The 26845-nt window shown below is 34.8% G+C and overlaps 1 protein-coding gene across 4 annotated transcripts in view; it reads left to right on the top strand.

Moving 5' to 3' along the window:
* Positions 1 to 15729, top strand: part of ZMYM2 (zinc finger MYM-type containing 2) — a 103386-nt gene extending 87657 nt beyond the window's left edge. For all 4 annotated transcript variants that reach the window (XM_078449159.1, XM_078449148.1, XM_078449168.1 and 1 more), the window contains 5 exons: positions 103 to 254; positions 11877 to 11991; positions 12799 to 13050; positions 13313 to 13433; positions 14861 to 15729. In XM_078449159.1, coding sequence (XP_078305285.1) covers positions 103 to 254; positions 11877 to 11991; positions 12799 to 13050; positions 13313 to 13433; positions 14861 to 15053 — 833 coding nt within the window. In that variant the 3' untranslated portion in view covers positions 15054 to 15729. The remainder of the gene's footprint in view (positions 1 to 102; positions 255 to 11876; positions 11992 to 12798; positions 13051 to 13312; positions 13434 to 14860) is intronic.
* The last annotated feature ends 11116 nt before the right edge of the window (positions 15730 to 26845 follow it).

Raw genomic sequence — 26845 nt, 5'->3', positions numbered from 1 at the left:
AGTCTAAATCAATTTCAGAAAGTTTCTTAATCTTAAAAAAGAGAAAGTTTCTTAATCTTAAGAATAAATAATAATAATTACTAATGTTTTACTTCTTTTTAGCTAAATCAGTAAAGTTGAAAGAGGATCTGCTCTCTCACACCACGGCTGAGCTTAACTATGGGTTAGCTCATTTTGTGAATGAGATCCGACGGCCAAATGGAGAGAGTTATGCACCTGACAGCATCTATTATCTTTGCCTTGGAATACAGGAGGTTAGTAATTTGATGGCTATTTTTGGATATAATGTTAATAAGAAAGGTTGTTGTGGTAGGGGTGCCAGGTGGCTCAGTTGGTTAAGCATCCGAATTCAGCTCAGGCCATGTTCTTGCAGTTCATGGGTTCGAGTCCCGTGTTGGGCTTTGTGCTGACAGCTCAGAACCTGGAGCCTGCTTTGAATTCTGTGTCTCCCTCTCTATGCCTCTCCCCTGCTTGCACTCTGTCTCTCTCTCTCAAAAATAAATAAACCTTAAAAGAAAAACAAAAAAGGTCGTTGTGGTAGTTTTGGAAGAGAAAAATGTTACGTTTCAAGAATATTAAGGGTGGCTTTATGGAACATAATGATTTCTTGGCTTGCCAAGAAAGAAAAAAGAATTTACTCTATTTGAATATATAATACTAGGATATTCTAAAGGATTTTCTTAGTTACTTTGTATATAGGCGTTTCATAATGAGATCTGTTCCTCAAAATCCTCAAATTCTTGAAAACTGTCATACCAAAACCGAAAAGAATTCATGTTTAGGGGCACCTGGGTGGCTCAGTTGGTTAAGCGTTGAACTTCAGCTCAGGTCACGATCTCACGGTTTATGGGTTCGATCCCCACATCAGGCTCTGTGCTGACGGCTCGGAGCTTGGGGCCTGCTTCAGATTCTGTCTCCCTCTATCTCTGCCCCTCCCCCACTCCTTCTCTTGCTCTCTCTCTCTCTCTCTCTCTCTCTCAAAAATAAACATTAAAATTAAAAAAACATAGAAAAATGGTGTTAGGGACAAGTCACTTGAAACTCCTGCATCTATCTTTTGTTACAGTTAGCAAAGCTGTATATTTGTTGCCATATATATGATAATCAGGATGGCGTCATTTCTTCCTTAAAATTGCAAATAAATGAATTAACATCCTGAGGTGTGATCCTATATATGTATATATAGATCCATGCTGGTATACATGTAAACAGAAAAATGCGTTCCTTTGCAGATAGTGAGTGGATCTGTTTCAATTGTACACTCCTGATGTTTCTAACTTGTTATATAGGTAAATCACTCTTTATTTTTTTTGGAATCATCTTATAAAAGAAGATCATTCTTTAGGGGTTTAAATAAGCCATATATCTGTGAACCTTGATTGATGAGTCTACTTTCCGTAATAGACATAAATACCAACTGTAGGTGTTGGCTTGTAATTCTGAACAAATTGTTCAGGTTTGAGCCCAGAGGTCAGAAAGTATCTTAGCTTAACATCCTATGTATTTTTTAGCTGTGATAAATGATAGAAGGAGCTCTTTTTACGTAGAGTTTTGTTTATAGCCCGAGAATTTAATGTTATGTTGCCAACTGATGTAGTCACTGAAATTATTCAGAAAACTAGAACTGTCTTAATTTGTATTTTAAGTTGTGTTCTCTTCAGGGTAGAAATTTGCCCAAGATTACATAAGTGGTAGTGGGAAGGTAGCACATGGCTGTAAATTATTGTATGTTCAAGGGCCATCATATATTTTGCAGTAGCAACCTAAAAAATACATAGTAGGTTTTACTTTTCCTTATTCTTCTTTGATAGATTTATACGTACCTTAGCCTCATATTTAGATGGTGACAATAGGTCATCCACCATTCCAGATCTCAAAATCCCTGAAAACTAGACATTTTACTCTTTAGTTTTTCAGAAAAACTCATTTGGTAGTAAAACCTGAGTTGAAGAGTTGTGAAGTTTTTGTCTATTTAGTGTACTTTCTGTTTGATCATCTACAGAATATTAACTACATAATTCACTATAGAATAGTTAATGTTTCTAAAGGAATAAAGGGTACTTTCCTAGATCACTTTAGGAATATTATGTAAATATGTACATGCCCTGAATTTCCTCTGTAAAATCCAAAAAAGTTATGAATTCCAAAACATATCTGGCCTCATTGGTTCTGGTTCAAGGTTTATAGACCTGTGTGTGTTCCCCCACCCCCCATTTTCATCATACCTAGGAGTAAAAAAGAGTAGGAATAGCAGGCAAAACCATCTCAACTGTCTGATTTCAAAATAAGTTACCTGTTACATAATAAAGACTCTTCTCTAGAGCAAATAGGATTGGGTTTTACTCTTTGTGTCTTACACCATGCAGGCCCTATTGTAGGCACTCATTAACCTGGATAATTGTCAACAGCTAGTACACAATAGACCTGTATTGTCCAGTTTTTCTGCTGCTTTTTATTGTGTGTGTGTATTTAAGATGGTGGAACAGTCTTTTTTTAAAAAAGAACATTTATATCATCATCTTGGAAGTAGTTCAGTTGTTCAGATCAATCATTTTTAAAGTGTAGAAGAGGATATTAGGTTTCTCCCAAGTTAACTCAGGAAGGAAAGAGATTGAGTTCTAGGCTCTTATTTGTGTTGTTTTAATGCAGCTCTACTTTTTGGTATGTTTTGGGGTTCTGTATAAAATTTCATTTAAAAATGGCTTCTAGAAATTCAGCTTAAAAAACTAGTATCTGAATAATAAAATTTTAAATCACAGGGTAATAAAAGACAACAAAATGAGCAGTCTCTGTCTTACCCATCTCTGTTCCACTTAGTTCACCTCCCTGAAGTCAAATACTCTCTGTTGGCTCTTTCCTTTCCTCGGACATTACTTTGCATATAAAAATATAATGGATTTTTGTATATTCATCTTATATTCTGTATGTACCAATTCATTATTAGTTTTGTTAGGTGGTGTTAAAGACAGTTTTGCCTCTTTCTTTCCAATCTGCATGTCTTCTTTTTCTTGTCTTATTACATTGGTTAGGGATATCAGGCCTCCTTCCCCCTCCCAACAATGATGAGAGCAGAAACCCTCACCTTGTTTCTAATTCTTGAGGAAAGATGCTTCACCATTAAGTATGATGTTGCCTATAGGTTTTTTGTAGTTTCCTGTTTGTTACCAGGCCAGGGAAGAGAACTTCTATCCCTAATTGGCTGAGAATTTTTCTTAACCTTTTATTTTGTTACTGAGGGTTTTTATCATAATCAGTTACTGAATTTTGTCAACTTCTTTTTCTGCATCTATGGAGACAATCATATGGTTTTTCTCTCTTATTCTCTTAAGAGAATTAATTTTCAGATATTAAATCAACCTTGAATTTCTGAGAGATACTGCATTTGATAATGATATATTAACTTTTTTATATACTGCTGATTAAACTTGCTAATTTACTCTTAATGACTTTGCAGAGGTTCATGGAGGATACTAGTCCATAGTTTTCTAGAGATCTTTCCCTGGCTTTGGTGATACCACTGGCCACATAAAATAAATTGGGAGGTGTTCCTTTCTCCTACTTTTTTTTTTTTTTTTAAAGCTTGCTTGCTTTTCCTTCCTTCCTTCCTTCCTTCCAGAGAGCATGAGCTGGAGTGAGAGAGAGAGAGAGAGAGAGTGTCAATCTTAAGCAGGTTCCACACTGGTGTGGGGCTCGATCCCAGGACCCTGGGATCATGACCTGAGCTGAAATCAAGAGTCGTATATTCAACCAACTGAGCCACCCAGGACCCGGCCCCCCCGCCTTTCTTCTCTTTTCTGAAAGAATTTGTGAGAATTGGTATTATTCGTTTCTTAAGTGTTTGACAGAATCCAGTGAAGCTATGTGGGCCTGGTTTTTTTTTTTTAATTTTTGTGGGGTTTGAGGTAGTTTAAATTACTAAGTCAATTCATTTAATTTTTATACGGTTATTTAAGTTCACTCTTTATTTTAGTTCATTTTACAGTTTTGTCTTTAAAGAAATTTGTACACTTGATCAAAGTTGTCACATATTTGTTAGCATGGGTTGATGTTGATAGGTAGATAGCAGCTTAAAAATGTAACGGTTTATAATGATAAAAAACATAGCCCTTAGTTTATACATTGTGAAAAACAAATGGCTAGTGGGATTGGGCCTAATGGGGCTAGGGTTCTGGTTTGCCTGTATTGCTGATCTAGCTAAAAGTTTATCAGTTTTCTTTTATTGATTTATTTGGAGAGCCAGCTTTTGGTTTCATTGATTTTTCTCTGTTTTTTTGTTTTCTCTTTTTTGGAGACTCTGACCTCCATTTGTTTTCTTAATTTGTTTTCTTTTCTCCAACTTAAGATCATTGATCTTAAACCTTTTTTCTTTTCTAGTAAAGCATTTAAAGGTATACATTTTCTTCTATCAACTAGTTTACTTGCATTCCATAAATTTTTAAAAATATTTTCATTTTCCTTAAGTAAAGAGAATTGGCTGGCTACCCTATAACTCTATTATAGGAAGTTGAATCTCTGGATTGCTTTTTACTGAGTGGGTTATTTAAATATTAGAACTCCAAATACTATTAGAGGTTTGAGATCTAAATGGATTGCATAAGAAGGAATTATAAATTATGTCTTTAAGTTGGTCTTTTTTTCTAATTTTTTTTTATTGTGGTAAAATACACGTAACATAAAACTTACCCATTTTAACTGTTTTTAATGTACAAGTCAGGGATATTAAGTACATTTGTAATCCTGTGCAAACATGACCACCATCCATCCCCATATAGCATAACTGAAACTCCGTACCCATTAAACAGTAACTCATTCTCTCCTCACTCCGCCCTTGGCAGCCATCATTCTGTTTTCTGTCTCCATAAGTTTGACTACTTACGGTATCTTGTATAAGTGAAATCATACAATATTACTCTTTTTGTGACTGGCTTTTTGCACTAAGCATAATATCTTCAAAGCTTATCCATATCGTAGCATATGTCTGAATTTCCTCCCTTTTTAAACAGGGTCTTTACATTTGTTTCCTCAGAAATTTTTTTTTTGCTACTGAACTATACACTTTAGAATGGTTAAGATGGTAAATTTTTCTTTTCTTTTTTTGTTTTTATACCATAATTGAAAGAAGTTTTTTTTACTATTCTCATCATTGGACATATTTTCACAGACTTGATTTAATTTTGTAAAAGGCTGTATGGTATTTATAAGCAGCTTTAAAAATAATCTTAAACCTCAGTGTAAAGATAAGCTATCTAAAATATACTTTACAGAAATCATTGCTGTTTAATGTTACTTCAAGGATGTGTACAGAAATAGAAGCTATTTTTGGAAGAGTGCATATTTTTCTGTTGCATTTATTGATTTTGTTTGCATCTGGGAGTAAAATAATGTCAAAGAAGTAGGACTTTTTTTATATTTGTTTATTGAAGGAATAACATCTTTAGTTGTGAGGACCGGGTGTTGTGAATGTAGGTAGTAAATAGGTAGCCGCTTCTGTACTGCATATTGAGAAATTAGGTATAATTATGGATGTTTAATTAGTACTGTGTGAAAGGGGTGCACAGCATTTTTTTTCTAGCTCACAAACAGAATAGCTGATTTTCCCCCCTGATTGTATAAGGATAACAGTTATTGTTAAAAAAGAAAATTATGTGAACTCCTACAATCATGATCATTCTTTCCTCTCATCCACTCTTACCTTACACATGTGAACACACGCCCTGCACACCAAATGCATTGTCAGTGGAACTGTGGATACCGTTTTCCTGAACCTTCCCCACTTCATCATGGTTAGCTGAATGTGTATGCTTCTCTGTATTTTTTTATGAACATGGCAAAAGATATAATAGTTTGTCAGCTAAGAACATGGAGCCATATTAAACTCTTTTGTACTATAGTTTCTTTCCTTCTGTTTCTCAGCACATTGTGGCAGTCCCTCTAAGTCAACTGGAACGGACTTAACTGTGTGTATTTCATACTACATTTAATTTAGTCATTTCAACAATGATGAGCATTCCCTTTGCTTCATAAAATTTTGCTATTATAGATAAACAGTGTACACCTTCTTTCCCCTCCTTCCCCAGATCTTACATAATGATCCTAAAGATCTTTTTCCAAAAAAAAAAAAAATTTTTTTTTTTTTAATGTTTTATTTTTGAGAGCGAGAGACAGAGTGTGAGTGGGGGAGGGGCAGAGAGAGAGGGAGACAGAGAATCTGAAGCAGGCTCCAGGCTCTGAGCCATCAGCACAGAGCCCGATGCGGGGCTCGAACCCACAAACTGTGAGATCATGACCTGAGCCAAAGTCCGATGCTTAACCGACGAGCCACCCGGGTGCCCCAATCCTAAAGATCTTAAAGATCTTATTTCTATGAGATTAGATTTCTGAAAGGGTATTATTAGACCATAAAAAAAGCATATAGTTTTGTTTTATTTTATTTTTTAAGTTTATTTACTTAGAATGTGCACATGCAAGCGGGGGAGGGGCAGAGAGAGAGAGAGAAGGGGAGAATCTCAAGCAGGCTCTGTGCTGTTAAGTGCGGAGCGTGACACAGGGCTCGAACTCACGAAACTGTGAGATCGGGACCTGAGTCAAAGTCTGACACTTAAACGACTAGCCACCCAGGTGCCCCAAACATACTTTTTATTGTAAAAGCTATCACGATATTGCTTCCCAAAAGTGCTGAGGATCTTTTTAGTTGGCCATTTGAGTTAGCTTTTCTGTGAAGTTTTGCTTTGTTGGGTTGTTTATCTCTTTCCATTTGTGAGAATTCTTTGTTTATTCTAGATAGTTATTCTCATTTTCCAAAAATTTTTCCAAAATTTCTTATCTTGAAAAATGCTTTTTTCAAGAAGAGTTAGAACTCCATTTACTATATTAAAAACTAGAGTAAATTCACTTATTAATTTGAGCTTGTTAATTTGAGTTCTATTATATAGAACTTTTTAAAGTTCTATTAAAATATGCATAACATTTTAAAATGTATTTAATCTTTGATTCAGAAGGGCCTTAAGAATTTGCCTTATTTTTCACAGCAGTGGTGTAATGCATTCAGAGTTTTGCTAACCTTCTTTCATTGGTTTCTTCAGGAGACACTAGTTAACTGTTTATTGTATGCTGAATACTGAACATTGGAGTAGATATTAGAGATTACTTTTTTTTTTTTTTTTTACTATTTACTGATTTCCATGCACTGTACTAACTGCTTGACATGTCATTTAATCCTCTCAACAACCTTACTGTTCTTCTCACCATTTTTTAATGATGAAGGAAAATTAAGTAGCTCACCTGAGTTTATATAGCTCATATATTTTGAATCTAGTAAGCAGTCTGACTTAAAAGCTGTAATATGTTCTGCCCAAGGATTTGGAACACATACAAAAATAATATTTAAACAGTGTTGTTCTCATGGTATGGTATGTCGGTGGCACAGAGGTGGGACTAATTGGTTCTATAAGGATGTAATCTGAGAAAATAGTGGGGAAGATCTTTAAATTGAACTTTGAAGTAAATATAGAAATTCTAGGCAGGAGGGATGAGGGAAGAACATTGGCATTTCAAGAACAGAGAAAAATATATACAGGGCACAGTTTTCCAGGAACTGCTTGGCATGGCTGGAATGTAGAATATGAAGTGTAGAGAGCTTTGGGTGCAGGTGGGGTATGAAGTAGGTAACAGTCATGCAGCAAAAGGCCTGTATTTATTGTTAAAATGTTTAGACACCTTTTATCCAGGTTGAAACAGGAAAAAGTTTTAAGTGTTTTTTAAAGATCACACTTGATTTTTTTTTATTTTCCTTTGGAGGTAGGCAGCTAAGGGTTGCAGTAATATTACTGAAGCACAAATTATTGTGCAGAGCTGCTGATTTGTAGCTAAATTAATGGTGGGTTGTGTTTACATTGTTTTTAATGAAGCTTGATGCAAGTAGCATTTTATTAGACCATCAATTTTAGACACCTATAAGTAGAATCTCTTAAATATATCTAATAACCCTTAAATGATGAGTGTCTTATATTCTCAACATACTATTTATAAATTATTATGCATATTGTTACATATAATAGGTTTTTGCTTAGCTAGTTTTCTAAAAACATTGTCATTACATATATACTATATTAGTGACAATTCATGTCTAAACAAACATGTTACTGACTGAACATTTTCTAAAACATGATTTTCAACTATGTTAGTAGACTTATATTCTACTTCTCAAATACCAGTGCCAGAATTTCTGCTTAAGTAGATAGATACTTACCAATGTGCTGCTTTGCATTTTTAATCCAAAAGAGAACAGAGCCCTTGAAACTTAGCTCATCTGAAATAAGTGCTCTACGTGTAAAATACACATAAGATTTCAAAGAATTTATATTTTAAAAATGTAAAACGTATTCTGTCTCCTTCTCTTTCTGCCCCTCCCCACTTGCATTATCTCTGTCTCTGTCAAAATAAATAAATAAACTTTAAAAATTAAAAAAAAAAAAAAAAGATTTCTAAGAAGGGGTGCCTGGGTGGCTCAGTAAGTTAAGCATCTGACTCCTGGTTTTGGCTCAGGTCATGATCTCACGGTTTCATGGGTTTGAGCCCCACGTTGAGCTCCTCTGTGCTGATGGTGCGGAGCCTATTTGGGATTCTCTGTCTCCTTCTCTCTCTGCCCTTCTCCCACTCACACTGTCTCTGTCTCAAAATAAATAAATAAACCTAAAAAAATACATAATAAATAAAAATGTAAAATATCTGATTAAGTTTTATATTGTATGTTTAAAGTAATGTTTTAGATATATTGGGTTAAATAAAATATTTAACTATAACTTCTAAAAATATTTTAGAAGTTTTAGAAAATTTAAAATTATATGTGTAGATCACACTATATTTTGTTTTTTAATGATACTCTGTGCAGTGGTTCCAAAATTATCTCTGGATCTCTAGTTCTCTCAAATATTGTTCCAAAGCATTCTAAATGCAATGAGAAACCAGAACCCTTATAAAGGAATTTATATTTTGGAAAGAGAATACTTATTAATTTAAATAATTCTGTAATTATTTAGTAATTATTTTTTAGTAAAAATTTTTATTAAGGTTGCTACTCTTGGGGCACTTGGGTGGCTCAGTTGGTTAAGTGTCTGACTCTTGATTTCGGCTCAGGTCATGATCTCATGGTTCATGAGATCAAGCCATGTGTCAGGCTCCGCGCTGGCAGTGAGGAGCCTGCTTGGGATTCTCTCTCTCCCTCTCCCCGCCCCCCCCCCCCCAAAATAAATTAACTTAAAAAAAAAAAGAAAAAAAGATTGATACTCTTTAGACAAGCCTGACCCATCACCGTGTTTTTTCCAGGGTTACTTCCTAGAAGGTGTTGATGGCTTCTCCTTTGCTTCTGAAAAGCAAAAGTTACTGCGCTTTGGTGATGGGGCAGATTAGGTGTTCATAAGTTGTGTAGATTGGGTGTTTGTAAATTGGGACTGCCTTAATGGAAAATAACAGCTATACCATAATAAAGTATTGCTTTGAATACTACAACAATGACTAATAAAGTTTATCGTCATTCCTTCTGTAACAATAACAGCAGCAGATCTTTTGATTTATCGGGGATTGCCAAAAAAAGCACATCTTTTAGGAGCTACTTGGAGTAAAGTGGAGTTGGAAGCATGGTAGTTTTTGGCTTGTTGTTAAGGTTCTGAATGTACATAGAAATTATTTCCCCCTTGGGGCGCCTGGGTGGCTCGGTTAAGCGTCCGACTTTAGCTCAGGTCATGATCTCTCTGTGAATTGAAAGCCCCGTTTCGGGCTCTGTGCTGACAGCTCAGAGCCTGGAGCCTGCTTTGGATTCTGTCTCCCCCTCTCTCTCTGCCCCTCCCCCATTCGCACTCTCTCAAAAATGAATAAACATTAAAAAAAAAAGTTATTTCCCCCTTATTGCTTGACTTACAGCTGAAAATTACTTCAGGATCATTTCTCTCATTATGATTGCTGCTTTAAATGGTAAGAACAAAAGAGAAAAATTGCTGTTCTGAACATGAGGATTTCACTTCTGCAGTTGTTTTGTATAATGGGCATCAACTTTACATTAAAAAACTATAGTCCCATTAAACAGATTGAATTGTGATATTGTATTTTAACCAATTAATGCTACAGTCATAACACTGAGAATTTGCAGATATTTTTTATAGAATTTCTGCCCTCTGACTGACTCATCAGTAGGGAAGGGATCTGACACTGTCACTTCATTGATTGCCAGGCACTTGGTTTGTCATCCTATTCGCAAGGTATCAGTTACGAATTTTTGTTCTGCCATTTTGAAATTATGCTGTCTCCCTTCTGACTAGCAGGACTAACATTATAATGATCAGTTCAGATGATGATACGCTAGTCTGATATTCGATTATTATATGGTGGTTTTTTTTCATTCTTTTACTTTTCATTTATCTGTGTCTGCATATTTAAAGTTAGGTGTCTTGGAGCACCTGGCTAAGTTGCAAGAGCATGCAACTCTTGATCTTGGGGTTGTAAGTTCGAACCCCGTGCTGGGTACAGAGATTATTTTAAAGAAAATAAAACTTAAAAAAAGTAGGTTTCTTGTTAAGCAGCATATTGTTGGGCCTGGCTTTTTTTTTTTTTTTTTTTTTTTAAGTCCAATTGACCAATCTTTGTCTTGGTATGTTTAGACCAACAAACCTTTTTTTTCCCTTTATATAAAGAACCAGATAGTAAATGTTTTATTTGTCTTTGCAGGCCACACTGATATATCATGCACCCATTCAGCTCTGCCATTGCAGTATGAAAACAGACTTTGGCAATATGCAGATGTCACTTGTGTCTGTGTTTCGAGGAAACTTTACTGACAAAAATAGGCACTGAACCAGCTTTGGCTCTCATTTGCCACCCTGGTTTAGATCTTTTATACTTAGTATAATCACGGCTGCCATTGGATGAGAATCTGCCATTGGTTGTTTTGTATTTGTTTTATCTGTTCATTATTGTTTTTTTTTTTTTTTCTCTGCTTTCTTTTGAATTAGTTATTTTTCTGGGATTCTATTTTGTCTCTACTGTTGGTTTATTTTTTGCCTCTTAAATAGTTTTGTTGTGGTTGCCCTAGGATTTATAATACGGGTCTTCAGTTCATTATCTACCCTCAAATATTATTGTACCACTTTATGTATCACGTATGAACCTTATAACAGTGTCAGTTTCCCATCGCCTGCCCCTTTGTGCTGTTGTTGCCATACATTTAACTTTCACATTATTTTATTCCAGATTCCACTGGAGATGGACTTTGCAAACTTTAGTTTTTAAATCATTCCTTAACAACTCTCATGGTTAAGATTTGTCATAGTAAGTTATTAGAGTCAAGTTTGAACTGACATAGGAGTTAGAGAGAAGCAGTAAGTAAAAAAGCATTCCTTAACAATTGAGTGCTAGAAGAGACCCTCAGACCACTGCAGAATAACATTTCATCCAATTCAGAATTTTTCTTTAATAATTTATAATTTAATTACTCTTACTTGAAAATCTAATTTTGTTTTCTCCATGTTCTATATAATGAACATTGGAACCAGATATTCTGTTTTTATCTGACAGACTGAAGATTTCTGCTAGTTCTTACATTCTGGATTCTTGGGTTTGTATTTCAGCTTTGAGTTTTTTAAGCCAAAGAGTAATTGGCAACTTTGATTCTTTATGATTTCTAGGTATATAGATAAAGCCAGTAATCTCTCCTGTTGTATTATGTTAGTGTGCCTGGTTTTTTGGTTTTTGATTTTTGGTGTTTTTTTTTTTTTTTTTTTTTTTTTTAGATATAAGCTTTCTTTCTTAAGACATATTGTATAAGTATATATTCACTCTTTATAATAAGCTGGTTTTCCTTCAAGAAACTTTTTTTTTTATTGTAGTACTTGTGTGGTAGTAATCGAAAAGACAACATATTCATTGATCCAGGATACCAGACATTTGAGCAAGAATTGAATAAAATACTTCGAAGTTGGCAACCAAGTATACTTCCAGATGGTAATGCTCGCTTGCTGTCTCTCTCATATATATATATATATACACGTATATATATATGTGTATATATATATATACGTATATATACATGTAAAATTTTTCAGGATTGAGAGTTTTTAATGTAACTTCTGTACTATTGTATCTGTCTCCTATGAGTATTCTGGTTCTTGAGGTAATCCTCTCTTAAATAAAAGTGTTGCTGACTTGCTACTGGGATTTTTATTTTTACAGAAAGTATGTTAAAAATAATTAGGAAATAATTTAAATTAGTGTATTTTTCAGAGTACTTATTCATGAACTCATCTGTTCATCTTTTGTTGAATTAGAAATGAATGTAGTTGATAACTAGTGTTTATAAAGAACTTTGTAATAAATGTGACCTGCTTTCTCTGGAGTAAGAAACTGGGTGTGTATTTTTAAGCCCTGCTGTGGATATTGTGATACAAATTTCTCTAAGAAATCTGTTTTAGATGTGTGAAGAAAATGTGTTTGTGAATGGAAATCGCCTATTTTTTCTCCCCAGCAATCATGCAGATTTAAATTCCTTTCTGACCGTTGTATGCTTGTCCTATAGAAGACCAGAAGCAAACATCTAGTCTCTTATTCCAGAGATGCTAGCTCCATAGTCTTGTGTATTCCCTAGCTTCTTTTGTCATAGAGCTGCATAGGTAATTCTGAAAGTGTGTTTTGACCTGATGTGAATGGAGGATTGAAATAGGTTTGTTCTTGAATTAACTTTATTTTTTTTTTAGATGGTTAAATGATCATTATTTTATTTGTTGTAATTTTTAAAAAATATTTCTGTTTAAGGGTCAATATTTTCTCGAGTCGAAGAAGATTATCTCTGGAGGATAAAACAACTGGGATCACACTCTCCAGTAGCTCTTCTGAATACCCTGTTCTACTTTAACACTAAGTATTTTGGTCTGAAAACAGTGGAACAACACTTAAGACTTTCCTTTGGCACTGTGTTTAGGCACTGGAAAAAAAATCCTTTAACAATGGAAAACAAAGCATGTCTTCGATACCAAGTGTCTTCCTTATGTGGAACAGATAATGAAGGTAATGTAACATATTTTTATTTTTGTATTGTCTGTGGCAGGGATGGCCAAACTTTGCCTTAGTAAAGACCACCTGGGTCACTTGTTAAGACTCTAAGGACTGCCATTTTCATAAAGTAAGACAACCGATATCTTCTTAAGACATCTTAGTTCATTTTGTTTGAAAAAGCCACATATTTGGTATAACAGATACAAGGAGTGAATAGTACTATTCTTTCTTCAAGATTAGTCTCAGGAAGTTCATGTAATTTTTATTTTTTAAGATAAAATTACTACTGGAAAAAGAAAACATGAAGATGATGAGCCAGTATTTGAACAAATTGAAAATACAGCCAATCCTTCTAGATGTCCTGTGAAAATGTTTGAATGCTACTTGTCTAAAAGGTAAGTGTTAATGATATTTAACTTTTTAAATGGTAGTATAAGTTAGTTTCCTTGAATTTAACACTACCAAGAGGTGACTTTTTTCACTGATCTTTCTTAGATTTTTCTCTTACTTCTCACTCCCATCTAATGTTTGTAAGTCTCATTATTGTAAAATACCTAGCTTATACTTCATACTTTAAGGTTCAAGCATATGTTAAGAAATTGTTGTTTAGTGAAGTTATTACTATTATTGTCATCTTTTAAATTACAGCAATTCCAATAATTATATAAAGCATAGGACACAAACTTTTTTTTTGTAAAGGGTCAGATAGTAAATATTTTAGGCTTTTTAGGCTATAGAGTCTCTATTGAAGTTAATCCATTCTGTTGTTATAGCCAGAAACCAGCCATATACTATTAAAAATAAATGGTCCTATAGTATTTTTATAGTATTTGTAGTATACAGTTTTATTGTGTTCTAAAACCTGAGACAAACAAGTGATGGGCTATAGTTTGCCCACCCACTGGTGAAAAGGTATGTTCAAAGGTAGAAGAGATGGAGATGAAAATGAAATCTTTACATGTAAGAGAAAGTGTTCCTTTAAGAAGGTCTTACATAGTGTTCTGAAAGTACTATACTTTTCAACTATACCACCACTTTGTTCCCTCAATCTAATACCAACAGGCATTTTAGAAAATGTTAAACCATTGAGATGTTTAGAGATCATAAACTATTTTATGCTTGTCCATTGCTTTATATATATGTACCCTTTGTTTTTCGAAGGCTTAGTATGAACGGAGAGTTCATTTCCTTATGTCAAGTTGTATAAATTATAGATAGGTCCCCAAATGAGTTCTTAAGAACTAATGATGTCACCTACAGATAATAGTAATATTTTTGACTGGTTTGGGGTGGCCCTGTTTGGCTGCAACAGTGTTAGATCTTCCAGTGGTGGTAACTCTTAGTTGGAAATCCCTATCTCAGTATTGTTGGTATTTTAAAAGTTAAATTTCTATTGTATAATGCTATTAGGTATTTTTATTTTATGGGCTACTATATTTCATCAATTTTAAGACACACTTTTCAAATTTTACTATCTCTGAAACTGGGATGCATGTTATAATTGATACAACTTAAAATTATAATTGACGGTGTTCTACTTGTTTAGTGGCAACATTAAAATAATGATTAAAAATATTATTTCTTTTGATGGTGTTTTGGATTCAGTGAAATAACGGAATTCAAATGGTGGGAAAATAATCTTTTATCACAGAAATTAACTTTGAAAATATCTTAATGATAAAAAAAAATTAATATAAGTAATGACATGATCTGACCACATAATATGGTTAGTAGTAATAGCATTGTTCTTGGAAGAAGAAAAGAAAGTTGTGGGGAATTTTGTATATATACTGTGAAATTGACTTTCTCCTTTCTCCCAAAGTCCACAGAATCTTAATCAGAGAATGGATGTTTTTTATTTGCAACCAGAATGCTCTAGTTCTACAGATAGCCCTGTCTGGTACACATCTACTTCACTGGACCGAAACACCTTGGAAAATATGCTTGTACGGGTTCTTTTAGTAAAAGATATTTATGATAAAGACAATTATGAACTGGACGAAGACACAGACTAAAAAGGAACGTTTCAGAAGCAATCGGGATAAAACAGCATTAGATAGTCATGCTGCTAGATCTTTATTATGGAAAACATTTCAAGTTTACTCCTTCTGTTTTGAGTTTTGTAGCAGTGTACCCACACTGGGTATTACCATGTAAATAATCTGTGAGTGAAAGTTGCCATTATTCTATGTAGTGGTTTTAGGATACTTAACAAATACATTCAAATTCTTTTTTTATTATTTATTTGATTAGGTATGTTTGTAACTTTTTACATTACAAAATACGAATGAGAATGTGCCATGTATAATTTTTTTCTTGTAGTAAGAAACATCCATATTGCACAACTCTACTGTTGCAAAGCTTCCTTGAAAGGAGGCTCTTTTACTGGGTTCTTTACCAGATGGTTGTGTATGGGTAGCACTACTAAAAGTTTAGAACTTGCAGTGTCTTTCCGAATTTTTAAAATAAACTGTAAACTAATAGGCTGGGTTTTTTGTTTTGTTTTTTGGGGGTTTTGTTTGTTTGTTTTACGTTTTAGTTACTGAAGCCTTACAAGGTTATGTAGAGAGATACCATCTTCTGTACCAAAAATAGACAAGAGAATGCTGTCGATATTGGTGTACTGTAATGTGAATCTATACTGGTGAAAACAACTTTTTGTTCCCCTTATTAAAACCTTAGTGTCCTTTTCTCATTTGTGGCTTTCTGCATCACCCCAGTCAATAATATATATATATATATGTGTGTGTATATATATATATGTATGTATATATGTGTGTGTATATATATATATATATATATATATGAAGAATGATGTTGAAAACATGATCATTGAGACATTTTCTTTGTAAAAATGTCCAATGAAAGTACAAAATTCTGTTTTCTGTGCCAACCATAAGTATCCCAAATCCCATTCATTTATAGAAGTTTGATTTTTCTTTTTTCCCCTTAAAGATACAGATCATGTTGCAGTATCTGAGTAGTACTCTAAAACTTTACCAACTTTATTAGGATTTTTATATTGCCTTCAAATACGACTGATGGATACATTGGATAAAATTATTTTTAGAGATGCCGCTCCTAAAATAGTTGTTACAGAAGGTCGATCAAGTTTAAATAAGAGAGTATCACATTTTTACTATGAAGATTACCAGTGTAGTAATTCTGATATTTCAGATGATTGAAGAACAAAGAAAGAAACTGATGGATAAAGTCTATCTCAAAGGAAATCACATTTGTTGTTAGATTGTTTGGCTTTTAAAATTACTTCTTATAGAAGATAAAAGCATTTTAAAACTTTGTGCTTCTGCATAGCAATTTATCTGTTTAGACCTTTTCTTTTAGAATAAGGAAGTTTACTTAAAATCCTACTTGATACAGACTGAGCAAAATGCTGGCTGCAAATTATTATAAAGAAACCATTTGGCTGACTTCATAGAGCATGTATGTAATCATATTGTTTTGTTTCTGATTCCTGACTCACCATGGTGACATTAGTTTTTTAAAATTGTTGCGGGGGGTGGGGGGTGGGGGGTGGGGCGGAATTTGGGCTATTTTCCACAGTGATTAGGCAACGTCTACACATCCCTTAGGTATTTCTCCTTTGCTTAGGATAAATGTTAGCATTCAGAAGAAATTTTCTCAATCATGATATAGAAAAATTCACAAGTATAATCACTGTATTTTTAAGCAATAATTACCAGAAATGGTTTTGGCATAAAATTACTTTATAATGTCCTAATTTGTTTTATAAGTTTGAATAACATACCTGTCCCTTAATTTTATATTTGTTGATTTGATAATCACACAGCAAATCTGATATTACTTTACTAAAATAGATTGCTCATTGTCTATTTAATTAAGAAAACTGGGTAACATTTAAAATATATACTATAAAAATTTCCTCACACTTAACCTTTTTCCAGAAGTACTTTAAGCACTTTTCCTATAAATGCATATTGTTGATTAAAAGATGGTTAATCCTAGCCATCTTTTATTCTTCACAGTGGTGCTATATTCCATCAAGAGCAATAACGTTTTCCCCAAATGTCACTTAATGTTTATTCTCCCAAATACCATACATTTCTGCCGCAGTGCTACTGTTAAGCACCTTGTCTGGCTATTTACATCTCATTTATTGTACATTAGCTTTTCTAAAACAGAAATGTCTACATAATTTTGATCTTGACACGATTGAGGATTTAGAGCTCTTGTTTTTGTCTTGAATGCAATCCAAGGATTAACTTGACTCTCAGGGGGAAAAGAAAAACAAAACTTTATAAGAATTGTTTGTTCTGTGAAACTTATTTCACCTAGAATACATTTCATTGGTTCCTGGATGTCCTTAGTTTGTGTGGTCATAGCTGACTGCTGAGAAAAAGGACAGTGAAATGGTAGCAGTTTCTTTTTGCTTCTTAGTGATTTCTGTTTATAGCATCCTGTAAATATAACTTTATTGTCTTTAGATGTCTATTGGAGATGCTATATTTTTTTGTTCTGAAGGTTTTGCCATTTAAAATGAATCAAAGTTTTTATTCCTATTGAGAAAAGTGAGTTTCCCATGCAAATTGAATCTTCATTAACACAGTTTTTAGGTTTTAAACTGTATTAGGTAATATAAGACATTAAAAGATTTTTCTAGGCAAGAAGCTCAACTTTTTTTTTTTTTTTTTTTGGCATAAAAATATTACACAAGTTGTCACCAGTGTGTTAAACATCTTGAGACAGGAAAGAAGAAGATGCATATTGTACTGTGCATTCAAACTTTTGTCACTGTTTTTCTGATGGAATTTCCCTTTGTCCTGGCCAATATGGAATGGGTGACTCATTTATGGGATAATCTGGAAATGAGATCAACTCATTTATGCATAGCATGAAGGTTTACAGTAATGGAGAAGTCAAAATTGCAAATTTTTGGTTTGTACTACTCTAATGTGGGTTCATTTTGTCTGAAATCTTAAATACCATGCAGTCTTAAATCACTATAAAAATTTACACTTTTATTTTGCCAGTTATTTCCAAAATGTATTGTTTTACATATGTCACTTATGTTCTAAGTTACCACTGACTGTAGGATAATGTCCTTGTTCCCCTCAAACAAAATAGTCATGAAAGTGTACATTAAAATATTTTTAAAGAATAAATTTCTTTAACTAAATTATAATACTTTTGGATTTCCCCCCTTAATAAGCCCCTTTCTCATTTTTAGAGAAGTTATTTGAATTTCAGTTATTCCATTTTACTATGTTTTTAGGAATAGACCATTTTTAATACTGTTTTCCAGTGTTAAGTACTTTTTATTGTTTCTGGGTTTATCATACTTGAAAATGATACTACTAACAATATCTTATAAATATAGCAGTTGATGTCCAGAACAGGTTAACTGCATCGGTCTGGGTTTGAGAGTAGAGGCATTTAAAGTGATGTTTCAATTTGTACTATTTTTTTTTTTTTTTTTTTTTTCTTAGAAGCTACATGTTAGACACCCCAAATACGTTACTGTGATTCCTTGCCTTATAGTGAACTGGACAAGAGAAAGTCGTTCTTAAAATCTGGGCAGATGGTGTCCTAATTAATTACTGAGTTAAACAAGGTCATGAATTTAGGCCTTTGGAGGAAAAAGAAGCAAAGAGAAGCTAAGATTTAATCTGTAAATAAAGAATTAAGAATAGAACCAAAGAGAGGGCCACAGACCGTTGGGTCTAGAATTGGAGGTCTTTGTATCTTTGAAGGAAGGCAGGTGTAAATCCTAACTGAGCGTATTTTATTTTCTATTGTAGTGCAGTAAAAAGAATAATTACAGCTCTTTCTGAGACTTTCAGCTGCATACTTGATTCTGATTGGACCTCAGTTTCTTTATCTGTAAAATGAAGGTATTGCCTTAATTTCTGATTCTGGAGTTTCAAATTAAGCATAGTTGATACATGGCTTAAGAGGCTTAGTAGGAGATCTTACAGATTTATGTTTGAAGCCTTATGATTTGTTTAGAAACACACTTTCTTGGAGGGGAAAGATCTTTCCTAAAATAGCCTTAACACAGGCTGTGTCATACCTGATTTTTATAAGTCCTATTCAAGTAACTCCTCAGAAGAAAACTCAGCGTAATGAAACTTAAGTTTTGTTATAAAACTTAAACAGTGGGTCTTCATTACATATTTCCTTTGTGCCAAAGAACTATTGCCAACCATGGTAGTTAAGGAGGAAGAGAAAGTAAAAGATTAAAAAGACATTAGTGTTGCAATTATGGGTTGTGAACAAGATGTATTGTTGTATGTATATTTAACTCCTAGGGAATATAGAATATAGTCATGATCGTTTACAACAAAGAACACTGTATACACTCAGAAACCCTAAAAAGCTCTTATGTTCTAGAGTAGGTTTCATAGCATTACCACCACCTGTAATTATATAAAACATTGGATTCCTGTAAGGTTCTTGATGGTGCTTTTAGCTCTGTTTAAAATGGCCAGTGGCACAATTGCTGACTATTTTGATGACACCAGTCTTCATCTCTGGCTTTCAGGCCAACTCATTACAAGAGTAGTTAAATATAGCACCCAAAGGAAAAGCTTAGAGTACCTTCATCATGCATTAGAGAGGATTCTAAAAGGTGTTAAACCATATTGAATCAAGGTGAGTAATTCAACTTGTAGGTTATGTTATATGGATGGAAGGAACACACAAGGTGCAATATATTAAGGATATTTTTTTAAAACTTCACTAAGGATTTTTTTTCATAGTAAATGCTTTTGGAAATAAAACCTCTCGAATATTTTCTAAATCTTGGATGTACTATTCTTAAACCTATAAGCAAAATTAAGCCTTTCCATTTCGATTACATATTTGTAGTTCTAAAGTGATGTCAGCAGATGGCAATAGTATACAGCACAGAGTTTCAATTGCCTTTTTTTTTTTTTCCCCCTCCCCCTTTGTTAATGCTACTATGAGTAAAATGACCCTTGATCAGAAACCTTTGGGAGTTTTAGAATTCAGAAATTTCCCCTTTTCAAAAATATGTAGATTACATAACACCCTCAGTGGAGCCAGGGGCAGCACCCCATAATCAGTGTCTACAGCAGTAGGTCAGATATCCACAGTAACTAGAATAAACTATGGCTATAGAAGGCTTTACATGGTTCAGGTCAGTTTTTGTCACAAACAGGAAAAACTAGATTTTTAGATTTTTTTTCAGATCTCAAAATTGCTAAGAAAGAACTGCAGGGCTGTAATAAAACTAATGTTCTATCTAGTGTTTTCCTTTTAATAAAACATCTGTTATGTTTTATTGCTTAGTTTTGATAGAAGTAACTGAGGGCTTTCTGTAAAATTTGCATATTAGATTTAAAGAAAACATGCAAGGAATGCTTAGAATAAGCATAACTATAAATGGCAGTTCTAGAACCATTACTGAATTCTGAAACTTAAAAAATAACTACTTTTACTTTCCATTTTGCATTTGTATTTGTAGCATAATTATTCTTCATAGGTGATACACCTTTATGAATAGCTGCAGTCATGTGATGGAGCCAGTCGTTTATTCATTCAACAAAAACTTGAGTGATTATTTTTTTAGTTGCATTAAGCCAGGTGCTGAGAATACAACAAGATATAAGACCCACCCCCTCCTCTTGAGGACAGTCTGGCTGGGGAGAAATGACAGTGTGATGGTATGTCAGAATAAGCGACGGTCTCAGGCCTTATTAAGAACAACCACTTGTATTAGAAAGCAGACTAATAGTCAAGTCACTTATCAATATCCTCCTCTTAGCTCAACTCTTTAACTCTTGACCACAGTTCCAGGTTTCCCTATTACGCCAATCTGTTTCCCATTCTGGAAAGGGAGAGGTGCCAGCTACTTTTAGGGTGAAGAGGAAGATGCAAGTTGAAAAATAGCAGTGAACATCTACCACATTGAAGTTTCTCAAAGGTTATCAGTGTTTTTCAATTCGGTTTTTTATGATCACGCTGCAGCAGCAGAATATATCTTACTAGAATGGAAGTTCTTGAAGGTAGGGAGTTTTTTGTTCCCTGCTGTATCCCAAGCACCTATAAAAGTTCCTAGCTTAAGCTAGGTGTTAACAGATGTCTGTTGAATGAATTAATAATTGATTATAAGTACTTTGAAATTCATTAACTTACAAAATAAAGGAACCATTCAAACAGGGCCTATGATCCATAAAGTCACACCTGATTTCTGCTGTGCCTTTGAACACTTGCTTGTGTTTCTGTGGGCGTGTGTGTCTTTAATTTACGCTGTGTATACTAGTACTGCTTGAGTTTCTATAACCTTCCATTTATGAGGGCCAAGGGGATTGGGAAGTAGGGCTCAACTTGTAGTAGTGTTCAAAATATAGAAACTTAAAAGTCACCTGTGAAGTTTGTTAAAATGCAGATTTCTGACCTGTCTCTGGAGATTGAAACAGATTTACAGTGGGTCTCAGAGCTGCATTTTTTAAAATTTATTTTTCAGAGAGAGAAGGAGGGGATGGGCAGAGAGGGGGACAGGGGATCTGAAGCGGACCACGTACTGACAGCAGAGAGCCTGATGCAGGGCTCAGACTCATGAACCGCGAGATCATGACCTGAGCCGGAGTCAGAGGCTTGCTTAACTGACCGAGCCCCCCAGGTGCCCCACAGAGCATCTTTAATTCCTGGGTTAAAAACCCGAAGGCCTACAGTCAAAAAAAATTGCCCACAAGCATTTTTTAAAACAGAATTGAGTGGAATAGAACACAATAAAGGTATTTTCCTCATGAAACTTGTTGTATATTTGGGTATCGGGTGACAAATATAAAATCTATTTCTTAATGCTTTTCAGTCAAAGTTTGAAAGCCCTCTAGGAAACTCAGTAAGGGAAACTCCACATTTACGGAAGGATGTATTGATGTCCGAGCCTCCCGTTTTGTTTTCAAATGGCACTTAATTTTATCCACATTGAGCTCCAGAGAATTGTGAGCTATGGAGACACATGCTTTTCATTTTGAAATAAGTAAACTAATGTGGACTGAGATAGACCTATTTCTCTGCCTGTTTTCTATAAATTTGGGGCTTTTTTTTTTTTTTTTTTTTGGAAGAGTGGGAATAAAATCAATAGTTATTGGTGTGCTTTTTGTGTGATAACCCATGAGGTTTGTTTGTATTCTCTCCAATTCACAGATCAGTTAAGTGCTTAGGGCCACAAAAACAGTGCTGGGGCTGTGATCCAAATTGAGGATTTTATGTGGGAAAGCTCATATGTGCTCCTTAACCTTTTGCTGTCTGTTTACTGTTACAGACATGAAAGTGGGTAATCCTCTCAGTCTACACCAGTCATCCACGAACTGCTTTTCAGTGATAGAACAAGCGTTTAGTAAGCGTATGCCAAGACAAAAGTGATAGGTGAGGATACAGCAACATTTTGGAAGATAGAAACCAGATGACTAAATGGGTAGACCACGCAAGGCTAGTAATTGCCGCACCTACGACACTGCCCTTCGCCTGCCCTCACCTGCAGGTCTGCAGGTTGGCATACCTGAGAGAGAGACACAACCATCACCAGCACTGTTCTAGTCCATTCATTGTCTCACTCTCCTAGGTTACTATTTCATACCTTTCCCTCTTCTCAAATCTCCCATCCCCCATCCTTAAAAGCTGACAAACTCTGTAAAAGGCCAGAGAATCTATATTTTGGGCAACATGGAGGTTATTATGTAGATACTATTATGTAGAGAAAATACGTTTCCACAAATTTATTGACGAAATTCAAAATCTAGTAATTTAGAGTACAACTTTTTCTAATCTAGATCTATTGAGAAGGGTGGAATGCTTTTGGGGGCAGTATTTTGCTTAATTGGAATTCAAAGTTTGCTATCAAAGTTGATTGCAAATGTTCATCTGTTAGATTTTGTGCATTTCAGCTTTGAAAATATCTTTTCAAACATAAGTACTGCCAAATACTGATGAGTCCACGACTCTGATTTTGACCAAGCATCTTCATCACATGGAGGCATTTATACAATTAAGATTCTTGATGGTGGCCTTTTAGCATGTCATGTTGCAGATGAATCACTTCTAATTGAAACTTAGATGGAATATCGTCAGTTGCACAGTTAAATGAATTTTTAAATCTGGAATTTTCCTTTACACTTGCATTGATCTTTGAAATACACTGCTGGAGCTGTAGTTTGCGCTTGGAAGATGCACCTGCTATAAATATGTGTGGGAGTGAACGTGCTGCTGTTAACTTCCAACGGCATGAGAAGTGTAAGCAGCTGGATGGTTCAAGCAACATTAGTTGTTGGAAATTACAGCATGTGTTTTTTATAAAAGCACTGTTTCGCCTTGTAATACGAGGTTGAATTTATTAAGGACCCATTATCAAGTCTAACAAAAACTAATTTCCAAAGTTATTCAGTGTTCAATATTAGTGGTTGAGTATGGTTCTCCTCAATGGAAAGGCCCTGAACTCAAAACCTCACAATACCACCTTATTGATAAGCCATCAGACTGCTGTCAGGATATTCAGGATATTCAGCTTCTTATCTGACGTATTCACAGAACTGATGGATGATGGTTGAGTCCATGAGAATGAATGAAGGTCACCCTTGACAGGACAGGTTCATTAACACATGACAGATTCAACTGAAGTACCTGCTGGAGAACAATACCGTGAACAACCAACCATGGGCTTTAAACATTTACATCTCAACTAAGTGTTTATACTCCATATACATTTTTTTTTTTTTTTGCCACTATTGCATCCATCTTTTTCAGGTTTTACTAAATTAGGGTTTTCCCAACTTCTTTGAAAATATTCTTGCCTGTAGTTACCTACATACTGTTCATAGAGGCTAATTTTTCAGTCATTTCAAACTTGGCATTGACTGCTTGAAAAGACAACTAAGCAATACTGGCTTAAAAAAAAAATCTTTTGACTCCTCAAGGGCTAAGAAAAGCCACTTGAAATCATTTACCTTGTTTTTAAATTTTTAAATGACTTAAAAGACTAAGCTTATTTTATCTGGATACATTGCTGCAATCAGATAGGATTTAATTTGCCATTGGTAAATGGTTTGCTTGGCTAACAGATGAACCACTTGGAAACTTATTTTGGTTGCAGTTTGTGAATGTTTTCTTTTTTTGTGAGGAAATTCTGCTGGAATCCCATATTAAGTTTTCTTATTTTTCTGACCATTGCTTTCCTCTGAGTTGAAAATACTGTGATGAATGCCCCGTCTGGTCATGTCTGTGGCTGTTGCATTCTTTTAGCACAGCCATAGTATCATTGCATAAAAAGGCAATGCTTTCTAATTTGATAAATTAATGCACACTCCACTGTGCTTTAGGAGTGTGACATTCAAAAAACGTTTTGACATGATGGGTTTGTACTGGTAAAAAACCCCCAAAATTAAATATTGGTGTGAGGCAATACACGTGGCACTTGAGACACTGTTTTCTTATAACTAAGTCACTGAGTAGCAGCCTGAACCTAGGAAAGCACCACATAATACTCTTGCAGTTCAACTGCCCTAGTATTGCAGAAGCAGCCATAACAATATGTCGATGAAAAGCGTGACTATATTCCAATAAAGCTTTATTTGTGGACACTGAAATCTTAATTTCATGTGGTTTTCATGTGTCACAAAATATTTTAAAATTAATTTCCCAACTAGTGTTGGGCTAGTGTGCCATGCAAAAACAGGCTGTGGGTAAGACTTGGCCTGCTAGTCTGTAGTTCGCCAACCCCTGCTTAAGTCGTTTACCTTGATTCCTAATTCAACAAAAATAATTAATGCAATGTTAAAGCAGTCAAGAGACTTCCACTGATCCCACCATCACCTTTACCCACCAAGTGCATATGGATTGTTTCTATTAGCATACTATCTCTTGTGGATCTCATCTTTAAAACCTCTTAACTACTTTTCTACCTCATTTCTCCACCCCTCTTTTTAAAAGAATTCCTCAAAATCGTTTTATATTCTCATGGTCTTTTAATTTCTCTTCTGTTTCCTCTTAAAGAAGGTTTTTGTCCCATCATTCCACTAATTGTGCTCACTAATGTCACCCATGACCTCTGTGGTGAAATCCAACGGGCAATTCTAATTCATCGTATTACTTACGTATCAGAAGCATTTGAAACTGTAGACCACTTCCTCCTTTTTGAAATGCTTTTTAAAACTTAGTTTCCAGTGTTCTACATTATGATTTTTCTCCTATTTCATAGAGCTCCTCTTCTCAGTGTTTTTTTGCTATCCTCCTTATCCTCTGATTTCTTTAAAGTTGGGGTGCCCAGAGGTCAGGTCTTGGGCCTCTTTTGTCTAACTTAATCCTTTGGGATTCTTGTGTGGTCTCAATGGCTTTAAATGCCACTGACATGCTGAAAACTACCTTGGGAATAAATGAATGAATGACTTTATTTTAAATTATGCTTCAGCTGTATTAATTCAGTTAATACAACTACGCTATAAGCCAGGGGACAGAAAACTTTTTCTGTAAAAGGCCAAATAGGTTATTTTAGGCTCTGTGGTCCTCTTAAGGTTTTGTCACATGTTCTGTGAGTTCAGGTTTTTTGTTTTTGTTTTTGTTTTTGTTTTTGTTTTTGCAACCCTTTAAATATGTAAAACCGTTCTTAGTTCACATTAAAAAAACAAACAGAAACGGGCTGTGGGCCAGATTTGGTTTGAGGATTGTAGTGTGTTAACCCTTGATATAAGCTATTATACAGTAGTTGTATTATCCCCACTTTACAGATGGAGAAACTGAGGTACAAAGAGCCTAAATAACTTGTCCAAGCTCACCAGCTGGTGATGAAACCAGGGTTCCAGTAAGCAATGATGGCTCCGGAGACTGTGTGCTTATTCACTACACTACAGTTTCTAGAAAGTGAAACATGTATGTCTGCAAAAAGATAAGCTAACAAAATGCTAGTGATTTATGCCTGGAACCTGCAAAAGTCTCAGGAACTGGAGACACCAGTTACTCTGAAGATAGGATACAGGAGATTGTTTAAAAGTCTACAAAACAGGGACGCCTGGTGGCCCAGTCAGAAGAGCATGCAACTCTTGATCTATGGGGCTCATGAGTTCGAGCCCCATGTTGGGTGTAGAAATGACAATAATTTAAAATAAAGTCTACAAAAGAAGTCATTTAGCCCTTTGCAAAATCCTCTCCTCAATCTATGCAGCCTTTCCCTACGCCTGTAGAAGTCTGGGGGTTTAGTGGAGGGTGAGACTGAAAGACCTGGGACTCAAACCAGGCATAACTGAGGCAGGAGTGAAAGGCTTTTCTGGAAACAGGATTGAAAGCGAGAGTCCTGGCCTTTGGTGCCCAGGATGCTTGAGACCAGGCTTCTAGCCTATCTGGCAGAAGATCTGAGGATTCCTCTTGGGAAACAACCATCCCAAGACAAAAGACAGATACCTACGGTCGCTGACATCACAATCTATAGTGAACATATACTGAACTCCAAAAGTCGGGAAACTTACCCACACCCACAGAGCTTCCTCTCAGGTGCTTTTACATTTTTGAGAAAGATGGACTAAACATTTGAGGAAAGCTTCAACGAAATATGGAGATCAAAATGAAGAAGGTGGAAGAAAAAGCAAAAACAAAAACCTTAAAAAAAATTAGAACACTCAAAAAAGACTAAAAAATTTACAATAGCAGAAATAAAATATTCAGTAGGAAAACTGGATAACAAGGTTGAGAAAAATTTCATAAAGCCAAGAAAAAAAATGAAAAAAGGGAAAGTGTGAGAAAGGAAAATATATTGCCTCTCATCTCTAAATGCTATTGGAGCTGAACCCCATGAACACTCACTTTGCCCATG

Source organism: Panthera onca, chromosome A1 (assembly GCF_046562875.1).
Source record: "Panthera onca isolate mPanOnc1 chromosome A1, mPanOnc1 haplotype 2, whole genome shotgun sequence".
Taxonomy (NCBI): domain Eukaryota; kingdom Metazoa; phylum Chordata; class Mammalia; order Carnivora; family Felidae; genus Panthera; species Panthera onca.
The sequence above is the reverse complement of the archived record's forward strand: the minus strand, read 5'-3'. Positions and strand labels throughout refer to the sequence as shown.